Below are 21265 nucleotides of genomic sequence, written 5' to 3' on the forward strand. Positions count from 1 at the left end.
GTATTATCTACTTGCAATTACAGCCTTAACATACATCAAACAACATCTTGAAACGATAGAGCATGGGAGTGAGGATCAGCAAAGAGAGTCATCTGATGAAGATGAATTCTTCTCCAGACCAATCTCCAGAAGGCTGCAAAGTACAGTTGAGCTTGATGGTTACCTTGCTTGTGCCACAGACACCATGGAGCTGCTGCACTCCTTCTCAGCAATCAAAAACCTCTCTCTTAAACTGAACACAGCTCTGCCTGCTTCTGCTGCGTGTGAACGATTTTTTAGCTGTGCTGGTTTACTCTTCACAGCCAAACGAAGTCGGATAGCCTCTGTTAATTTAGAAAACCAGCTCTTGCTGAAACTGAACAAAAGGTTCAGAAAGTAAAGTGTGACAGAAATGCTAAGAGTTTAAGACACTTACCTGCCTGTTGTTCAGTGTATGGGGAAAAGTTTAAATGGTTCGACGCATGTTCAGAAACATTTTTGTCATTCTTTTAACAAACAAAATTCCTTCTTTTATATCTACATTTATTTACAAAACAAGTTACCTTTCTATACCTTGTTCATCTGAGAAATGTGCTTTGAACATTATACTGGTGAATCGAGTTGAATGCCTGCTATTGACGACAGAATAAAACATCAGTCTGTTAACAAGTAATTAATACTCTGAGTAGTTTTTGAGAAGAGTACTTTGCACTTTTACTCAAGTATTTTTAACACCAGTACTTTTACTTGTAATTGAGTACAATTTAACCACTGTAACAGTACTTGTACTTGAGTACAAATTTTGAGTACTCTTTCCACCTCTGGTGTGCAGCAGTGAATGCACCGCTGTGTGGACAGGTACTCTGGTCTTAATGTGGAGTTTTATCAGACTGTGAAACACTTTGTGTTTTAAAACAGAAAATATTTGATCTGAATTTATTTTGAAAATCACCGTCACACAGCCGTCTCGTCGCTTTCACAGATTTTTCTGTGAACAGATGAGCAGCAGAAGTTTTCAGCATTTTACATTCAGATGTTTCACAAACTGTTGGATTGTCTGTCTGGGATTTCATAGCCAGTCATGTGACTGCTGTCCCGCCAATCAGCTTCACTGTATGTGAGACTCTTATTGTTTAGCATTAAACTTCATGTTGTCTCAGCCTTTATGATGTGTGTTACTGCATCAAATTCAAAATAAGAGCATAAAAATGAAGCAACTGAAAGTTCTGACAGGACAATAAAATATCAATAGACTTTATTGAATAGAGTTTACAATGAAGATGGATGCAGAGCCATGACTGTAGTTTACAGAATCAAACAGCAGCAGAGACATTTCTGAGACAGAAAAATGTATATTTAATATGATAATAGAGAGCATAAATGCGCGATTCACTGACATATACGGCATATCTACTGTTATATTGCTGGGTGCTCATTTGAACTATAAAGTATGAAGTCAAAAAGCTCAGACATCAGGCTGCTCTGAACACTCAGTTTCACCTTTTTCTCCTCTTGAACTTTCATATGTAGAGACAGGATATCATGAACATTTATATCTGAGACACAGAAGGTCCGCCCACCCGCTCACCTGCAAACTTTAGCTTCACCAATCAGAAGAAACAAAGAGGCATAAAACAGCTCATCAGACACTCTGATCTGAGCTTAGGATAAAGAAGGATGATTTCCAACTGTCAGTCATGCAAAGCTACGCTGTTACAGTCCAGCAGTCAGAGTACAGAGATGGAAATAAGTTGAATTACACAGCAGATCATCTGAGGAACATCAGCCAATAACGTTCAGACTAAACCGACCCACAGTCTTCCTTCTCACAGTAAGTGGCTGTCTCCTCCTCTCTGTGGAAAACCTTCCCATCAGGCTGCGTCCTCCACCTCAGCTTCACCTCCTCAGTGACTCCTTGCTCCACCAGCTTCTCCCTCACCTGAAACACAGTTTTCACACATTAACAGAAGCTCCTCATTAATCAGCCGTTGTTTCTGTAGTGAGCAGAAAACGTTGTTGGTGCTGTTTCTGGGGGAAATGAACTAAATGAACTGGCTGGGGATGAAACTGAAGTCTGGAATTAGGCCTCATTGCCTGTCATTGGTTCACGTCGTCTCCTCACAGTAATCTGAAATTAAGTGACTTCTTCAAGTTACCAGTTAAAAAGGTTAAATAATACAAATGGATGGGATTGCATTAAACGAGCCCCGTATCTCTGCAGCTGTGTGCTGTCACGTGTCCCTGAACCTGCACAGACTCACTGCTCTCTATCATTTCACAGTAGTTATAGCGGTCTGTTCCTTGTATCGGGGCCCGTGTGACCTCTGACCTGCTGCAGGATGGATTCTTGCACTGTGGGGTCGTTCAGGTCTGCAGATCCCGCCCTCAGCTGAACCTTCACTGACCTCAAGGCTGAAGGTTTGACATCTGCAGAGAAAGAAAAGGGCCATTCAATTCAATTCAGTTTTATTTATACATCACTAAATCACAACAACAGTCGCCTCAAGGCGCTTTATACTGTGCGGTAGACCCTATAGTAATACATATAGAGAAAAAACCAAGCAATCAAATGACCCCCTATGAATAAGCACTTTGGCGACAGTCAGAAGGAAAAACTTTTTCCCTTTTAACAGGAAGAAACCTCCAGCAGAACTCAGAGCTCAGGGAGGGGCGCAAATGGAAGAACGCAGTCTTACATATTTGTTTAATATGTGCGTTGAAGGACATGTCCTGGTCAAAAATGACTCCAAGGTTCCTCACAGTGTTACTGGAGGCCAAGGTAATGCCATCCAGAGTAAGAATCTGCTTAGATACCATATTTCTAAGCTTTTCAGGGCCGAGTACAATAACCTCAGTTTGATCTGAATTAAGAAGCAGAAAGTTAGCGGCCATCCAGGTCTTTATGTCTTTAAGACATTCCTGCAGTGTAACTCATTGGTGTGTGTTATCTGGCTTCATGCACAGATAGAGCTGGGTGTCATCTGCATAGCAGTGTAAATGTATGCTATGTCTTCTAATGATGCTGCCTAAGGGAAGCATGTATAATGTAAAAGTGCTATATAAATAAAATTGATTTGATACTTTACTTAGGCAATCAAATTAAGATAGATTTTATGTTGTTGGTTTTAAAGAACTGGATGGATATTTTAATGTATTTTTTATTTCTATTTTTCAAGAGTTGGAGAAGTGCCCTTTTTTCATAACTTGGCCTACCCTTTTTAGTTTTGTTAATATTGGCAATAGTGAGAAGTACTATGGTTGGATTCAAATGTATTTAACATAGGGCATCTAATTAAGGTAAATGTCATGTTTTTAGTTGGTAGAATCTGATGAGCAATATTTTATTTTATTATTTTTTATTTTGTTTTTCAGTTTTCCTCCTGAGTGATTGCCACCTTAACGTGGTCAGGGGGTTTGTGTGCCTCAGTGACACTAAGATCTAGACCTGCAGAAGCTGAGCCTTCAGGGGGGACACCCAAGTTGGTCAGGTTTTAGGGTAGAGGTTTGACAAAGTGCAATCCAATTACATGACAAAAACAGTTATTCAGAGCACCCCACATTCGCCTCAGCTGCCACCATGTGCCCCCTTTACATTTCTGTCTGCCCCCTCATATATGCCTGTCTAGAACCAGCCCAGCACACCACCCCCTCGGCCTGTGCTTCGAGATTTCTGGTAGTTAGAATGACTCGGGGGTGTTGATTCATTTAAACTAACATAATCATCCTGCTGCAACCAGGTTTCTGTAAGGCAGAGTAAATTGATTTGTTGATCAATTATTAAGTCATGTACTAACAGAGACTTGGAGGAGAGAGACCTAATATTTAATAATCCACATTTCACTGTTTTACTCTTTGGTTCAGATGTGGATACTGTATTGTTCTTTCTTTGTAATTGTTTATGTTTAAGTTGTTTGTTTCTGGTTTTTAGTTTGTTTTTGTCTGTTTGGGAGCTGACACAGTCTCTATGGAGATGGGTTTTTGGGGGGGTAGCAGGAGGAGAGAAGCTGCAGAGAGGCGTGTAAGACTGCAACTCTGCTTCCTGGTCCCAACTCTGGATAGTCATATTTTGGGGGGTTTAATAAATTTGTCCATATTTCTAGAAATGAGAGCTGCTCCATCCAAAGTGGGATGGATGCCGTCTCTCCTAACAAGACCAGGTTTCCTCCAGAAGGTTTGCCAATTATCTATGAAGCCCACATCGTTTCTGGGACACCACTCAGACAGCCAGCAATTTAAGGAGAACATGCGGCTAAACATGTCACTCCTGGTCTGATTGGGGAGGGGACCAGGGAAAACTACAGAGTCCCACATTGTTTTGGCAAAGTTGCACACCGATTCAATATTGATTTTAGTGACCTCCGATTGGCGTAACCGGGTGTCATTACTGCCGACGTGAATTATGATCTTACTGAATTTACGTTTACCCTTAGCCAGCAGTTTTAAATTTCCTTCAATGTCGCCTGCTCTGGCCCCTGCCGGTGTCTCTAGCTTCACATGTCTGAGAACAGAATCACCAATTACCAGAGTTTGACCCCCGGCGGGTGTGTCGCCGAGTGGGGAAAAACGGTTAGACACATGAACGGGTTGGTGGTGTACCTGGGGCTTCTGTTTAGGACTATGCTTCCTCCTCACCGTCACCCAGCCGCCCTCTTTCCCCAGCTGCTTGGGGTCTGCCGGGGAACAGCTAGCGGGGCCTACGCTATCTTCGGCTGCACCAGCTACAGGGGCCTGGCTAGCTACGGGTGAATGAAGGGTGCGAAGCCGAGTCTCCAATTCAGTAATCCTGGCCTCCAGAGCTGCAAATATGCTACATTTGTTACAGATATCATTACTGCTAAAGGAGTAACTAAACATCTGACACAATGAGCAAGAAAGTGCAGGAGGGACAGGTGAAGTAGCCATGGTGCACGTGAAGATTATACTATGAAAACAGAAGTTATCTAAAGGTTTTTAATTAAATTGCTACGCAGATAAGCTACTCAACTACTACTTCCTGTTCCTGTGTTGAAACAGGAACAGGAAGTGATACTCTACCGCAGACAGAGCAAACACTAAATGACAGCGCCACCCAAAGCATCGGCAGTGCTGTGCCAAGAGTGTCCGGATGAGCCCAGGAGGACCAGACTGTGCAGAAACACAGAGGACAGACTCACCTCTGGAGCAGAGGAAGGGGCGTTGGTCATCACAGTTATGACTGTTGAAGGAGCCTGTTGATCCGACTATTGTGGCACAGTTTACGCTGTCATCAGGCTGCCCGGGCCCCCACGGCAGGTTGGAGGCTGTGCTCGAGTTTGACCACGTCCAGTATTTTCTGTACAGTCCAATCCAGGCTTGATAATAAGATGGCATCATAGAAGCGACCTGGCTGTTGTCCTGCGTGTTGGTGATGGTGCTCAGGTCTGTGTACGTCTGTCTGCAGTAAGACTGAGCATCAGACCAGGTCATTGAGTTCTTCACCAGGATGTGTTTGTTAGTCACAGCTGAAACAAAAGATCAGACGGATTCAAACCTGCAGCTAAAATGTTCAGTTTGTCAAACCCTGGTACCAAAGTCTGAAACACTCACCGTCATAGCAGACAAAGTAATAAGTAGCTGAGCACGGTCTTGTGGACCATGATCCAGATCCAGTTATTATCACACACTCATCAGTCCCTGGCTGTCCCGGTGACCACATGTTAAACCAGGATGACTGAACTGGACCAGTTTGAGACCATTTCCAGCCTTTGGAGAGTCCAATCCACGCCTCGGTGCTCCCCGCCCTTTTCTGGGCTTCCTGGATGAGAGCTGAGCTGTTAACGATGGCGAGGTCAATGTACTCATCTCTGCAGTATTGCTGAGCATCGTTCCAGGACTTCTGCAGGTCAACCAGGTGGAGCTGTCTGACTAACTGATCAGACTGAAGATGGCAGACCATCACGTAACCTGAGAGGACACGAGTCAGTCAGCGCGGTCACAGACTCACCTCAGCTCGACTATTTTAGTCATCAGGAGAATAAATTCTTTACATGCTACCACAACGCAAACTTTTTGTTGACATCTTTAAAGACGTGAATATATGTTAATATATGTGTCCTTCAAAGGATGTGTAACTCGTGTACTGGTTAAAAGCTGTTTTACGGTGCCTGTGGACACCTACACACTGGTTTCCTGCTCCAGGGCGAAACTCTCACATCAGCTTAAAAAGCTGCTTTAACAGTGCTAAGTTTGTTTTTCACTCTGGCCTTATTGCACATGTATTTGGACGATTTTTCCTCTTCAGTGTGCACAATGAAGGAAAACGACGTGTTAGTGGTCGAGGCTCAAAGCTGAACAACACGTGCACTAGGGCTGGGCCATATTATACCGTTCACGGTAATACCGGTACAATGTTAGGCAACAATAAGAAAATGAAATATCATGATAAATATTTTTGGTCATATCGCCCTGCTCTAACGTGCACATGGACGTGGTAAAAGCAGTCAGGATCTTTTTCAGCGAGCTGACGGGTTTGCAGCGTTTCAGGCTTTCAGTCAGATTTCTACACAGAAAATAAAATCAAGACGTGTTTTTCTCAGCAGTGCACACAAACAGCCACGTTCATGCACTGACTCTTCCCTCCTTTCTTTCTTTACTCTTTTACTTCACTTTATACAAACTCTTACAAACTGCCGACTATTAAACTGTCAATCAAACTTCTAACTGGACCCAAAGAAACCTTTAGAAGTTTAGTTGACATGACAAAGGTCTTTGGAGATTGTACGAGTGTTTCTGTGACTGCTTGAAGCTCGTTTACAGACACCTTTAAAATAATCCCTATGGAGCAGTTCACTTTGTGCTTTCTTTGATTTTCTGACATCAAAAGTTTTATTCAAACTGTAAATGAGGCGACTGAGATGAGTTCACAGACCTGAGAGCAGCAGCAGGATCAGTCCACACCTCTTCATGACTGAGAGCTGAAAAACTGTGAAGACGTCCTCATGAATCTCATCTGCAGCTGCTCGTTCATTATTAATCATAACACTTAAAGCAGCATCAACAAAGAGGCAGCTGTCTCTGTCATTCACTCCATTTCTATCTAATCTAATCATTCAAACAAAACTATCAAACATATTCAACATTTGAAACGTTCAACTTTAAAAATGTTGTCTTCCTTCAATTATCATCATTTTGTTTATTAGAATACCAGACAATGAATGTGTGAGATTATCAAATAAACCAAACATATGCAGAACATACCCGACACGATGAGACGTCTGTGCAGCTGTGACACAGTCAGAACTCTTCATCTGATATAAATGTCATCCTCGCTCCTCCTCCCACGTCCATCAGAGACTTTGTAAAAGTGGTTTTTTAGAAAGCAGCCCAGTGTTCATTAAAGTGTATTTGATTAAAGATGCTCAGAGTCGTTTAACTGAAGATGACTTATTCAAAGTTATTACAGATGCAAACAGACTGACGTCTGGCAGAACGGGCTGTGAACTGGAGCTAAACGAGGTCACAGGCGTCGAACCATGAAACTGGGACTGAGGTTAAACGCAGTAAACGGGCCGTTCGGTTTCAGGCTTCAGTGTCTGTGAGAGGAAGAACATGCTCCTCCTCCTGACTGGAGGTCAGCGTGTCTGCTGCATCATCAGCAAAGATGGACGCACTTGGAAATGTTTGCGTCTTCATTTGAATCCAAGGCCGAGGTTTGCTTGCTGTGCATGTGTTTGCATGGATACAGCGCTGATTCTCTGCCCGACCACTTCAGTCTTATTTGAATAATGTTGTCATTATTAGAATTGGGACAAAAGAGCGTTCAAGCTCGACTCCTCCAAACAAATCAGTGATGATGACGACACAACCCGACACATTTCACATGTCAGTTCCAATCATAGAGAACAAACAGTTTTTATTTTGTTCTTTGTTTGTTTGGCTTCAGCGTCTTTTTAATGATGTTACAGTTTTAGTGCATCTCCTCTAAAAGTGCAAAACGTGCTTTGAGAGTCTCACACAGCACCACTCCCAAAGATGGAGGCTCAGTCACAGACAAATAAAATGCACTGATTTTAAAGTCACCACTAAATTTCACTGAAAGAAGAAGCCAGACCTGCCCTGGATCATGAAAAAGGTGCAGTTTGAGCACTGTGGGTCCTTTTAGTCATCAGCTACAGGCTAAGCTGCTGGTTTGCTGACGCTGAACAAAGATCTGGTTTCCAGGAATTACTGAGTTCGATCCTTTATTTCTACTGGTCACGCTCAGTCAGGTTAAATGAGTGCAGCTAATGAGCTGCAGAGGTAGCAGAATCAAAATGCTTTATTAATACCAGAGGAAATAATGTGGTCACAGTTCCTCCAATACAATCAATAAATAAAATATAATATGCTACAAAGTTACAAAATATAATAAAGTAGCTCCGATATATAGCTTTATTCTAAATATCCCAGTTTGTTACACAAAATTTAATATAGATAGTTAAATTAAGGCGCCCCTCAACAGATTTGGCATGAAAAGAAGGGAAGTAACATGGGGAGTCCACCTTAACTTTATTCACTGTAGTGTCTCAGTGCTCGTGATGCAGGGGCAGTGTAAACGGAGGATGGATGGAGGGGGGTGGGTGCTCCACCTTGGATATGACGATGATGATTACACTCCTGCTCACTCAGTGGAATTTTTCTGCTGCTGGGCCCAAACTCATCCTTTCCTTTTACTGAGCTCACAGGTGAAACAGGCTCTTCCTCGCTCCACGCTTCTGTGTAAATGCATGTAGCCCCGCCCCTTCCAAGGTCACATGATGTTGCTCACTTCCAGAGTGAAAATACAAGATTTTTTACACTTGGCAAGTAATTTGGAGGCAGAATAAGGAAGCCGTATAAGTATTTAATCTTGTCTGTAGACTGTATACTACAAAGTTCAACACAGCCAGACTTTCTTTGAGTCAGCTGCCTCAACAAAGTCTTAAAGAGATAATAAAGACAGCGGTTATCAACTTTCTCTGTTGAGATGGGCTTTTTAACCCTGTGAGGTCATCATCACTGATGACCCTGAACCTAACTGTCCCAAACCCTGTGTTGTGGTTAGTGTCAGACGCAGAGTCAGTATAATAAAGATAGCCATGGACGACTTTCAGGACATGCTTACTAATCTACAGCCTAATAAATCAAATGAATATTTCCAGAAACTGATCACAGGTGACCCCTCACATCCTGCCCACCAATTCTTTGACCCGCTGCCCTCTGGTCAGCACCCCAGCTCAATCAGGTCCCACACACCTCCCCCCACACCCTCTAGCAGATCATTACATGAAGGAACCTTTTAAAAAAAACAAGCGCGTCCATGCTCACAGGTGTACACACGGGTGATCACACCCACAAACTACACCCTTTTTGGCTCCTACCTCAAAGCACACTGTGTTCTGTTGATCTTATGTGCTGCACAATAATGTTTAACATTTAGTATTTACTGTCATATTCCCATATATCATTGTGATGTTGTTTATTCTATTACTCTTGTTCTCTTCTGCTTGCTTTCTTTTTTCTTTCTCAACAGGTGAAATTAAAAAAGTATCTACTGTTATCTACTGTTAGCTACTTTATTGTGATGGTGTTGTTTTTATTATGTTGCTCTTTGTTGTTTGTTTTCTCTTCTGGTTTTTTTCTCCATACAGGTGATCCAGGTGTTTTGTTTGCTTTTCTGTTTTTTTCTTCCCCCCTTCTCACCGTCTCTTCTCCCCTCCTCTGTTTTTCTTTCTCTCCCTCTCTTTCTTTCATTCTTTCTCCCTGTCCTATCCCCCAGTCATGTCTGTCCCGTTTGTAGCAACTGAAAATAAAATAAATTCATAATTATAATAAAGGTCAATCAAATGGACCAATATGGCAAGTGTGGATACTGTATTGTTCTTTCTTTGTAATTGTTTATGTTTAAGTTGTTTGTTTCTGGTTTTTAGTTTGTTTTTTGTCTGTTTGGGAGCTGACACAGTCTCTATGGAGATGGGTTTTTGGGGGGGTAGCAGGAGGAGAGAAGCTGCAGAGAGGCGTGTAAGACTGCAACTCTGCTTCCTGGTCCCAACTCTGGATAGTCATATTTTGGGGGGTTTAATAAATTTGTCCATATTTCTAGAAATGAGAGCTGCTCCATCCAAAGTGGGATGGATGCCGTCTCTCCTAACAAGACCAGGTTTCCTCCAGAAGGTTTGCCAATTATCTATGAAGCCCACATCGTTTCTGGGACACCACTCAGACAGCCAGCAATTTAAGGAGAACATGCGGCTAAACATGTCACTCCTGGTCTGATTGGGGAGGGGACCAGAGAAAACTACAGAGTCCCACATTGTTTTGGCAAAGTTGCACACCGATTCAATATTGATTTTAGTGACCTCTGATTGGCGTAACCGGGTGTCATTACTGCCGACGTGAATTATGATCTTACTGAATTTACGTTTACCCTTAGCCAGCAGTTTTAAATTTCCTTCAATGTCGCCTGCTCTGGCCCCTGCCGGTGTCTCTAGCTTCACATGTCTGAGAACAGAATCACCAATTACCAGAGTTTGACCCCCGGCGGGTGTGTCGCCGAGTGGGGAAAAACGGTTAGACACATGAACGGGTTGGTGGTGTACCTGGGGCTTCTGTTTAGGACTATGCTTCCTCCTCACCGTGACCCAGCCGCCCTCTTTCCCCAGCTGCTTGGGGTCTGCCGGGGAACAGCTAGCGGGGCCTACGCTATCTTCGGCTGCACCAGCTACAGGGGCCTGGCTAGCTACGGGTGAATGAAGGGTGCGAAGCCGAGTCTCCAATTCAGTAATCCTGGCCTCCAGAGCTGCAAATATGCTACATTTGTTACAGATATCATTACTGCTAAAGGAGTAACTAAACATCTGACACAATGAGCAAGAAAGTGCAGGAGGGACAGGTGAAGTAGCCATGGTGCACGTGAAGATTATACTATGAAAACAGAAGTTATCTAAAGGTTTTTAATTAAATTGCTACGCAGATAAGCTACTCAACTACTACTTCCTGTTCCTGTGTTGAAACAGGAACAGGAAGTGATACTCTACCGCAGACAGAGCAAACACTAAATGACAGCGCCACCCAAAGCATCGGCAGTGCTGTGCCAAGAGTGTCCGGATGAGCCCAGGAGGACCAGACTGTGCAGAAACACAGAGGACAGACTCACCTCTGGAGCAGAGGAAGGGGCGTTGGTCATCACAGTTATGACTGTTGAAGGAGCCTGTTGATCCGACTATTGTGGCACAGTTTACGCTGTCATCAGGCTGCCCGGGCCCCCACGGCAGGTTGGAGGCTGTGCTCGAGTTTGACCACGTCCAGTATTTTCTGTACAGTCCAATCCAGGCTTGATAATAAGATGGCATCATAGAAGCGACCTGGCTGTTGTCCTGCGTGTTGGTGATGGTGCTCAGGTCTGTGTACGTCTGTCTGCAGTAAGACTGAGCATCAGACCAGGTCATTGAGTTCTTCACCAGGATGTGTTTGTTAGTCGCAGCTGAAACAAAAGATCAGACGGATTCAAACCTGCAGCTAAAATGTTCAGTTTGTCAAACCCTGGTACCAAAGTCTGAAACACTCACCGTCATAGCAGACAAAGTAATAAGTAGCTGAGCACGGTCTTGTGGACCATGATCCATCACTAGATATTGTAACACACTCTTTGGTCCCTGGCTGTCCCGGTGACCACATGTTAAACCAGGATGACTGAACTGGACCGAGGCGAGACCATTTCCAGCCTTTGGAGAGTCCAATCCACGCCTCGGTGCTCCCCGCCCTTTTCTGGGCTTCCTGGATGAGAGCTGAGCTGTTAACGATGGCGAGGTCAATGTACTCATCTCTGCAGTATTGCTGAGCATCGTTCCAGGACTTCTGCAGGTCAACCAGGTGGAGCTGTCTGACTAACTGATCAGACTGAAGATGGCAGACCATCACGTAACCTGAGAGGACACGAGTCAGTCAGCGCGGTCACAGACTCACCTCAGCTCAACTATTTTAGTCATCAGGAGAATAAATTCTTTACATGCTACCACAACGCAAACTTTTTGTTGACATCTTTAAAGACGTGAATATATGTTAATATATGTGTCCTTCAAAGGATGTGTAACTCGTGTACTGGTTAAAAGCTGTTTTACGGTGCCTGTGGACACCTACACACTGGTTTCCTGCTCCAGGGCGAAACTCTCACATCAGCTTAAAAAGCTGCTTTAACAGTGCTAAGTTTGTTTTTCACTCTGGCCTTATTGCACATGTATTTGGACGATTTTTCCTCTTCAGTGTGCACAATGAAGGAAAACGACGTGTTAGTGGTCGAGGCTCAAAGCTGAACAACACGTGCACTAGGGCTGGGCCATATTATACCGTTCACGGTAATACCGGTACAATGTTAGGCAACGATAAGAAAATGAAATATCATGATAAATATTTTTGGTCATATCGCCCTGCTCTAACGTGCACACGGACGTGGTAAAAGCAGTCAGGATCTTTTTCAGCGAGCTGACGGGTTTGCAGCGTTTCAGGCTTTCAGTCAGATTTCTACACAGAAAATAAAATCAAGACGTGTTTTTCTCAGCAGTGCACACAAACAGCCACGTTCATGCACTGACTCTTCCCTCCTTTCTTTCTTTACTCTTTTACTTCACTTTATACAAACTCTTACAAACTACCGACCATTAAACTGTCAATCAAACTTCTAACTGGACCCAAAGAAACCTTTAGAAGTTTAGTTGACATGACAAAGGTCTTTGGAGATTGTACGAGTGTTCCTGTGACTGCTTGAAGCTCGTTTACAGACACCTTTAAAATAATCCCTATGGAGCAGTTCACTTTGTGCTTTCTTTGATTTTCTGACATCAAAAGTTTTATTCAAACTGTAAATGAGGCGACTGAGATGAGTTCACAGACCTGAGAGCAGCAGCAGGATCAGTCCACACCTCTTCATGACTGAGAGCTGAAAAACTGTGAAGACGTCCTCATGAATCTCATCTGCAGCTGCTCGTTCATTATTAATCATAACACTTAAAGCAGCATCATGCTCAGAACTTCATGCTCTTAACATTTAATCAAATCAGAATCAGGTTACGTTCATTGTCGAGTGTCTTCATTCGCCTTACAGACAGGTCTGAACACAGCAAACATGAGAACCACATTTTTTGAGGTTTATTGTGTTTGTTGTTTCTTTGACATCACCTGAAAGGCTTTTCTTTGATGAGATACACTGATGAAGCTTCCCCTTATTCAGACGGAGGTTCTTGGTCAGCCTGAGAGCGAGAATGACGGTAACCCTGAGTAAGAAGCACGAGACTTATCAACACTAAAACAAGCAGAAATTATTTAGTTAAATTATTATTTAGAAACAACAAAAACAGGACAGTTAAAAGTTTTAACTCCAGTAAATCGATGTTTCAGCACATCATTTTTTCTCTCCTTATGTTTTTGGATTTGGTCGTCTCTGCGTCAACACGACGTCTCTGTGGTGCATTTCAGAGGAGCTAACAGTGAAACTCAAACCTGTGAGTTCCTCCTCACCCAGGCTGCACGACATGTTTCAGTTACAATGAACTTATTGAAAAATCAAAGGAAGTGAAACACTGACCACAGAGACATTAAACCCACCACCTCAGTGTGTCAGCCAGTGTCTTCATCAGCACTGCTGACCACACGTTTAAAGAAGTCATTCAGTCGGCTCATTAAAACGTAAGGATGGCAGTTTGGGACAAAAACACTCTGTGAGGGCTCCTGTTCCTGCTGGCAGGTAAGACTGACTGTGATGATGATGATCATTTGATTTGCTTCTCAAACTTTGGTTTGGAATAATTTTGGCCAAAAAGCTTCTGTTTTCCCATCAAACTGTTATTAATGAACAGATTTGATTGAGTTAAATGAGTTTTTTAATCTCTTGAATGTTTCAGATGGATCAAAAATTCTCTCTCAAGAAAATCTGAACAGTAAAGAAGTTTGAATGGTTGTGTCTGATGTTGATCTGATGACATTACCTTTGCATTCTGCATCAAAAAGTCTGAACTTTTCAAAGATCTTGTTGTTTGAACTGAAACTTTGTTTTAGTGCTTCACACCGCAGTCTGTATTTACTGACGATCCCTGGCTGCCCCAGTCTGCATGGCAAATATCCTTCGGCAAGATACTAACCCTAAGTTGCCTCTGATGCAGCCATCGGTGTATGAAAGCACTGACAAGCATAGAAAGCAGTGTTTGTGTGAATGGGTGAATGTGGCATGTTGTATAAAGCGCTATAGAAGAGTCAGTCCCTTTACCGTCCATCACTAAACTGAGTCACTGCGTTCTAATCGCTGTTTGCTCGTCTTTAGGTGCTGTGGGTCAAACTGTGATCTATCCTCTCTGGTCTACTTGTGCTGTCAGAGGATCCACTGCCACGCTCCCCTGCACCTTCACACTGACTTTCAATGAGAGTGAAGTTTCACGAGAGGCCATCAGAGACCGCTGGTATCAGAGCCGGTGGTATCAACTCTGTCAGCTCACCAAACCATTTGGGTACGACAGTGATTCAAAAAACAACACACAACATAATTTTGCTAAATGCCCAAAGTAGCCAAGGGCATCTGGTGAGCTTTTTGCAGCATCAGCTACTACCAGATTTAAAGTGTGGGCACCACATGGGACCAAAAAAGCTCTTGAGTTTAGCTGAAGCAACCTTGCCTGAACACCTTTATTTTTCCCTTCATGTTGGCCCCATTGTCATAGGACTGTCCTCTGCAGTCTTCAAAAGGAATGTTAAGCTCCTCTATCCGTTTTAGGATGAGAGTTGACAAATGATCTCCTGTTGATTCCTCTGCAACAATGACAGAGAGCTGTTCCTTATGACTCAGATCAGGTGTGCAATCTAAAATGATGGAGAAATACTTTGATATCTTCCACAATGCATTTTATTATTCTTGAACTGATGGTGTCAATCAGTTCATTTTGGATTGTTTTTCCCAGATAACGTATGTGACTGCCAGCTCCACTTTCTACTCTACTGACATGCTGCTTCATCACTGGATCAAATTTGGCCATAAGCTCCACTTCTTTCAGAAAATTGCCATTGTCTGGTTTATTTAATGTGTCTGTGGACCCCCTGAAAGCCATGTTTCTTTCAGCTAAGGACTGAATTATTGCCACCAAACGATGTAGAACTTCACGCCACCTTTTTCTCTCAGCCTCAGCAAGTGCCATCTCTTGTTTATCTATTGTGAGTCCTTTCGCAAAACGGACCTCCAAGTCCTTCCATGTTGCCATGTGAGCATTATGCTCCTGGCTATCCTCATGGACCTTGAGCAAGTGGCTTGCATTTTTCCAGTCCTTCAGACCTTCCCTACTCAGTTTGTAATCTCTCTTGGAAAACATTTTGCAGCAGAAGCAGTGCAAGCTATCCTCTTTTTTCGAATACATAAGCCAGGTTCTTCTCACCTTTTCCCCATTGATTAAGAGTCTGTTAAAATAATCATGCTGACACCTTCGCCCGTCTTTCTGTTTCGGGAATGTGAAGTCACTATCAATTACAAATGGACCTCTGTGAACTAACTCTGTTCGTACCTTTTCAGTTAAAGCAGAAGGCCAGTCAGCAGGGTCTATTGGTGCAGCAGGAAGACCGCTTGATGCTGCTGCATCATGGCTGGGTTGTGCTGCTGGTGCTGCTGATGCTGCATCACTGGTGGGTTGTGCTGCTGAAGTGGAGGCAGCAGCGGTAGATGTGGTAGATGGCCCAGGGGTGGGATTTAGAAACTTCAACAGTGCATCTGAAGAGAGGAGTATGTGACACCACTGAGTATTAAAGTCTAATAATAAAAACATATGATTCCAGGAATAAAATGAAATGATATAATATAAATGAAAAACCAAAGAGATATATGTATGATGTTAACTGATATGCAAATTAGATTAGATTCAATTTATTGTCATCATTACAGTGAAATGCTGAATAGCAGAATGCAAAGTAACAGTATAATATCATATGAGAATGTTATGTTATGATTATCTTTGACCGAATCACAGCAGTGCTCATATTAAAAAACAGCATTCCCTCTCATGTGATATTGCTTAATTAACATTAATGATGTGCGCTTTAACAACTAGGCTTACAACTATAATATATACAGGGGTGGAAAAGTGACTATTACCTGCAGGGTAAACGTTAGCTAACCAGAAGGCAATAACAATGTAAACAAAAAACACCTGCTTAAAAGATGAATACAAATGAGGAATGGTGGGAAAGGTGGGAGTACTGTAATTACCTAACGTTACATTATTATTTTCCATAACAATTTAGCCCCCTCCACAATATTAACTGACGTTAAAACAGTTAACTAGCTATTTATTGATTAGCAATTAGCGAATCATGTAACATTAGCTTAATGCTAAAAATTTAGGTTACTATCACATTCAAATAATTTCATGTAGGCTAACGTTACCTACCTCTGTCTTTTTCTCGTTTCTCCTCCTCTTCTTCTCTCTTTTTTCTTCCCTGGCCACCTGACAGTTTTGGCCGTTTTGACATCTTGTGTCCAAAAGGAACCATGATACGGGAAGGGAGGGGGCGCATTGTACGGGGAGGGGGGGCGTAATGTTGTAACAAATAATGTTTCTATTAACTAAGCTTTACTTTGCATTTTAATTAACGTGGGATTATTTTTTGTATTTAGAAATAATAGTACCAACTTTTTTTTTTTTCAACATTTATGGCACTGGCGTGGCGCCCCCTGATGGACGGCGCCCTTAGCATTTGCCTATACGGCCTATGCCACGGGCCGGCCCTGCATTGAGGAGCCCTGTACAACACGTCTTCACATGGCTACCAGACACGCCCCCCGTCATTTTGTTATTATTCAATTCAGAACTGCCCAGACCAGACACAGTGACGTTTCACCAGAATCCCTTTGATCTCTGGTCTTCTTTATGACATCAGCACACGAAAACCTATAAATAGGGGAGAGGTTCTCACTCTTGGCAGTCTTTCAAAGAGAGTGGAAGAATTCACTAGGCAGGAAACTACTGGAAACTTGCGTTTCTGACACAGTTGACGGTATTTTTAAAAAATCTTTTAGTTGGTACAGAGATTTAGCATCAACTTCAATTTGAAATATGAGTCTGTCAAATCCTGTTGTATGCAACATGAGAGCCGAGAACGAAAAACTTAAACAGCAAATCAAAGAGCTGAAAAATGAGAATAAAACTCTCAAACAACAAAACTCTACCATACGTGACCTTAAAGTCGAGAACGCCGACCTTAAGGAGCAAAAAAGAGAGCTCATAAATGAGAACAAGATTCTCCAAAAAAACATTGAAGTTCTCTTCAAACGAAGTGGGTTCTCTAAAAACAAGAGGAAAAGAGACCTGCAACTAGAGAATGAAACAATTCACTTCAAAATTCAAGAGCTGGAATATTGGAACCAAATTCTAAAGGATTTAAACAGCTCCAAAACCAAAGAGATCCAGCAACAGAAAGAGGTGATGCAGGAAATGGAGGCAGAAATCAGAGAGTTGCAAAGCAGCAAGACAGGCTTGGTTATAAAAGTGGGAGACATGGAAAAGGACAACCAGTCTTTAAGAGAGGAAAATGATGTGACGGTAAAACGCATGTGTGAGCTGAAAAGGGACTTTGAAAAGGAAAAAGATGACATGCAACAGGAAATACAGGCTGTTAAAACTGAGCTCCATCAGGCAAACACAGCCTTTAAAGAGTTACAAGAGAGTGAAGAAAGAAAAAGGATCATGAATGAGGAAAACAAAACAACGGACAGTGAACAGCTCAGACAGACCCTGGAACTCCAATGCTTTGCACATGAAATTGACATATTGAGGCGGCATAACGAACTTCTTGAACAGGACCTCCAGGAGCTTTCCAAAAGGAGTGGTGATTCTCAAAAAGAACTGAAACCACACGATGAGGGTGCGAAAGGAGAATCACGGATCTTCAAAGCCACTGAGAAAGACTCCCAACATGATGTTAACGTGACCAACAGAGAAAAGGAGTTGTTGTGCCATGAATTTGAGGAAATGAAAAGAGAGCTTGAAGAGGTCAAGAAAAATCTGTATGATTCACAGGAAGCCTTGACAACAGAAGACATGGCGTTGCAAACCCAAGCTCAGACTCCCAAAGTTTCACAGGAAGCACATAACAATCTGATAAACAACTACGATGTCCAAGTTGACATACTCAAACAACAAAATAAGGCCTTAGAAAATAAGGTTAGTGACCTTACCAAAAAGATGTGGAATGGACGGGAAGCGATGAGACAAATGGAAAAGAACTTTCAAGAACAAAGGAAGCTACTCGAAAATCTCCGAGGAGAATTCGAGGAAATTTAGCACAACTACGACTTTGGCCCTCCCTATTAAAGCTGGTTAACGCAGGTTCAATAGGGCTATAACTTAGACAATGGAAGTTCATTTGATTTAATTGGCCCAAAATGAGTGACTGCACCCAGACACTCAGTAGCAAAAAAATTACAGAGATTCAAGAGAGAAAACTGTTTCTGCATAGACTCCTATAGTACTGCAAGTCGTGTCATCGCTTGGTGTCCTGCATAGAGTGCAGGTTTAAGGTATCTACGTATCTTTCAGAATTAGAAGCTATGCTGCGTCAGGGGTTATAACAGCTGTGCCCCCCCCCCAACCGGTCGAGGCAGATGGCCGCCCCTCACTGAGCCTGGTTCTGCCGAAAGTTTCTTCCTGTTAAAAGGGAGTTTTTCTTTCCCACCGTCACCAAGTCTAAGGAGCTTGGAGAAAAGCGCCTGGACTTCTTTAACTTAAAGAAGTCCAGGCGCTTTTCTTTCCAAGCTCCTTAGACTACTATGGCCTTGATGACTGATAACCTTCACAGACACTGTCATCAAGGGTTTGCTCACAGGGGATCATCTGATTGTTGGGGGGTTTTCTCTCTTATATTGTATGGTCTTTACCTTACAATATAAACAGCCGAGAAGCGGCTATTTTTGCCATCCGGTGCTTTAGAAATACATCTTAGCTGAACTGAACTCCATAACATCTGGACCGAAATGCCTACGCACAACGGTAGGCATTTCAATCAAGAGCTCTGTCCAAAACGTTCAATGACAAGCATCAGCACCAGGATTGTTTTTTAGCTCACCAACAGTTTTTTATTGTAACTGCAACTTTGTAAGACTGGGTTGGGAGATGTTCTTGTGGTGAGCTTTTATTCACATAATTGGTTTCTTTAATAGTAAAATTAAATAAATTTGTATAACTGGAAACAGCGTTCTCATGTGTGATTATCACATTGTATTCTTTAAACCATGTAACAGAATATATAACATATATAATTTACTCATAGTCATATTAATGTCTAATGTGATTGAGTTTCCTCATCTCTACTTATGTGCTGATGTGTTCACTGAGGCCATTGTATGGTCCATTTTGGCTGCATTTCCATGTTTTAAACATGAAATTTGCTTATTTAAAGGGTGTCTCATGTATCTCTTATGCAGAAATATGTGTTGCCTAGCTGGACAAATGTAGCACAGGTCTACTATTATTGGCCTAATGTATTTTAACAATCATTTCAGCATCCAGATAATCTCTTTCATACTCCCTTAGATGAATTTAGCCTGGTTGTCATGAAATAGGCATTTGAAACAATAACTACCAGTATCTTCGAATGTGTGTGATTGCACTAATCCTACACATTCTTTGCAAGACAACTGGGTGCTTTTATGTAAAGAATGATCTGAGAACACTGAGGCTAATGAAGTAACAAGAGAAACATAGTAAGTAGTCTTTCAGTTTGCATGATCAATTTTGATTATTGTTCATTTTCATTTACCATGTCAACATGTTTTAGAGCAACGTTTTCTGATTTTGAGCTCTTTTAGGTGTAAGTCATCGTCAGTGATTACCCTAAGCCCAAAGCAACACCAAACATGGGCAACCAAAATGCATCATTTTGTTAGCATGTAATTGTTCTCCCAATTCTTAGAAATCAGGAAACAACAAAAATAACAATTTTAACTTACAGACATGAAACACTCCCCCACCCTGGAAAAAAGTCCATTTTGCCTTTTACAAAAATATAAGGTTAGTGTAATGTTAGATTTTGCATTACTACCTATGACTGAGACCTCAAAGGTAATTCCTCGACTGCTTCAGTAACAGCCTGGTTGATTTTAACAAGTTAAGTAAATTTGCGGTCAATTTAGACTCAATTCAAAATCTCCTACTTGGGACGAACACTAAATGTAAATAGCTGACTTTCTAAATAAACCTATCCATCTTTGCAAGGTCAATTTTTGCTTTCATTAAATTCCAAATGTTTAGCCATAATTAGCTTAGCTGTCCTACTCTTGTTACTGCTCTTTCCTACTGCTGTTACAATCAAATGAACATCTCTGCAAAGATAAATTAGCTGAGACCTTAGGTTGATGGTAGTTACTAGCAAACACAGAAACGTACATACACTATATAGTACAGTTCTATGATACATCACCAAATAGAACAATTTGTGGCAATGCAGACAAGCAGAGAAACAGTTTAATTCGTTTAATTTGTTCACTTGATCGGAGGTGTGTTTCCTGCAGATATACAACATCGGATCTCAATGATTTTAAATGAGTAAAAACCCTTGTGCGTTTAACCGGATTATTTATACCTTTAACATTCCAGCTTATAAAACGAAGAGCAGATGACTTTGCGAGCTTGCCATTCAGGTACCAAAATGCAGGTGCAGAAAAAATATGTCCCAACCTCTGGAATAATAAATCTTTCGTGCTTGAATCGATACGGTCCAATATCGTCTTTTCAGAGCTAGCAATAGCTCTCATAATCTCACTCATGTCATGGGGTGGTGCCTCCGGTCTGTCCTCAGCATGGTCCTGTCAGGATCTGACGGCGCCCTGACCGGTCGACCTGCCAGTGTGTGTATATCTGTGTGCGTGTGTATGTGTCTCTCCTATCGCCCTGTCTTCCCCTCCGGCTCCGCTGTGATGTGTTAGGAGGTAACCTAGCAACAGGCTACCTCCGACCCGGAAGTGCTGTCGCCCGGAGCTGCCGCACCTGCAGTCAATCCACCAGCTGCTGCCAATCAACTAGTAGCAGGGCTACTTAATGGTGTGGCTGAGCGACAGACAGCGCTGGAGTATTGCACTAAGCCTGGTAGTGTTTTTGAGTCGCTAACGTTATTGAAGTGCTGTCTGATAGTGATGGGCAGATGAAGCCCCATGAAGCACTGAAGCTTTTCATCCAATTGGTTCACCCCAACGCGAAGCTTCATGAAGCTTCATTTGCTCTAGCAGGACACCTACTGGACGTAAAAATAATAGCTGGCATGAATTTGAAGAGTGTGGCATTTTGCACAC

General features: G+C 42.4%; 1 protein-coding gene across 5 annotated transcripts; it reads right to left on the minus strand.

Annotated features, from left to right (window-relative positions):
* Positions 1–1219: 1219 nt before the first annotated feature.
* Positions 1220–16460, minus strand: LOC309717171 (C-type lectin BML-2-like). 5 transcript variants are annotated; one of them, XR_014279639.1, is made up of 8 exons: positions 16371–16460; positions 15492–15694; positions 13129–13223; positions 12844–12897; positions 11523–11879; positions 10554–11437; positions 2309–2406; positions 1220–1918 (listed from the first exon to the last, which is right to left on the minus strand). XR_014279639.1 is itself a non-coding variant. In XM_082551524.1 (4 exons), exons 2-4 carry the CDS (start codon positions 5422–5424, stop codon positions 1781–1783), a joined length of 528 nt encoding a protein of 175 aa, XP_082407650.1. In that variant the 5' UTR covers positions 5425–5901; positions 6866–7303; the 3' UTR covers positions 1220–1780. The 5 variants fall into 5 exon arrangements, 1 of the variants encoding a protein (XP_082407650.1); XR_014279637.1 differs by having other exon boundaries at positions 12844–13199; XR_014279638.1 differs by lacking the exon at positions 12844–12897.
* Between the last annotated feature and the right edge of the window lie 4805 nt (positions 16461–21265).

This window comes from Aulonocara stuartgranti (genome assembly GCF_965226115.1).
Source record: "Aulonocara stuartgranti genome assembly, chromosome: 11".
Lineage (NCBI taxonomy): Eukaryota > Metazoa > Chordata > Actinopteri > Cichliformes > Cichlidae > Aulonocara > Aulonocara stuartgranti.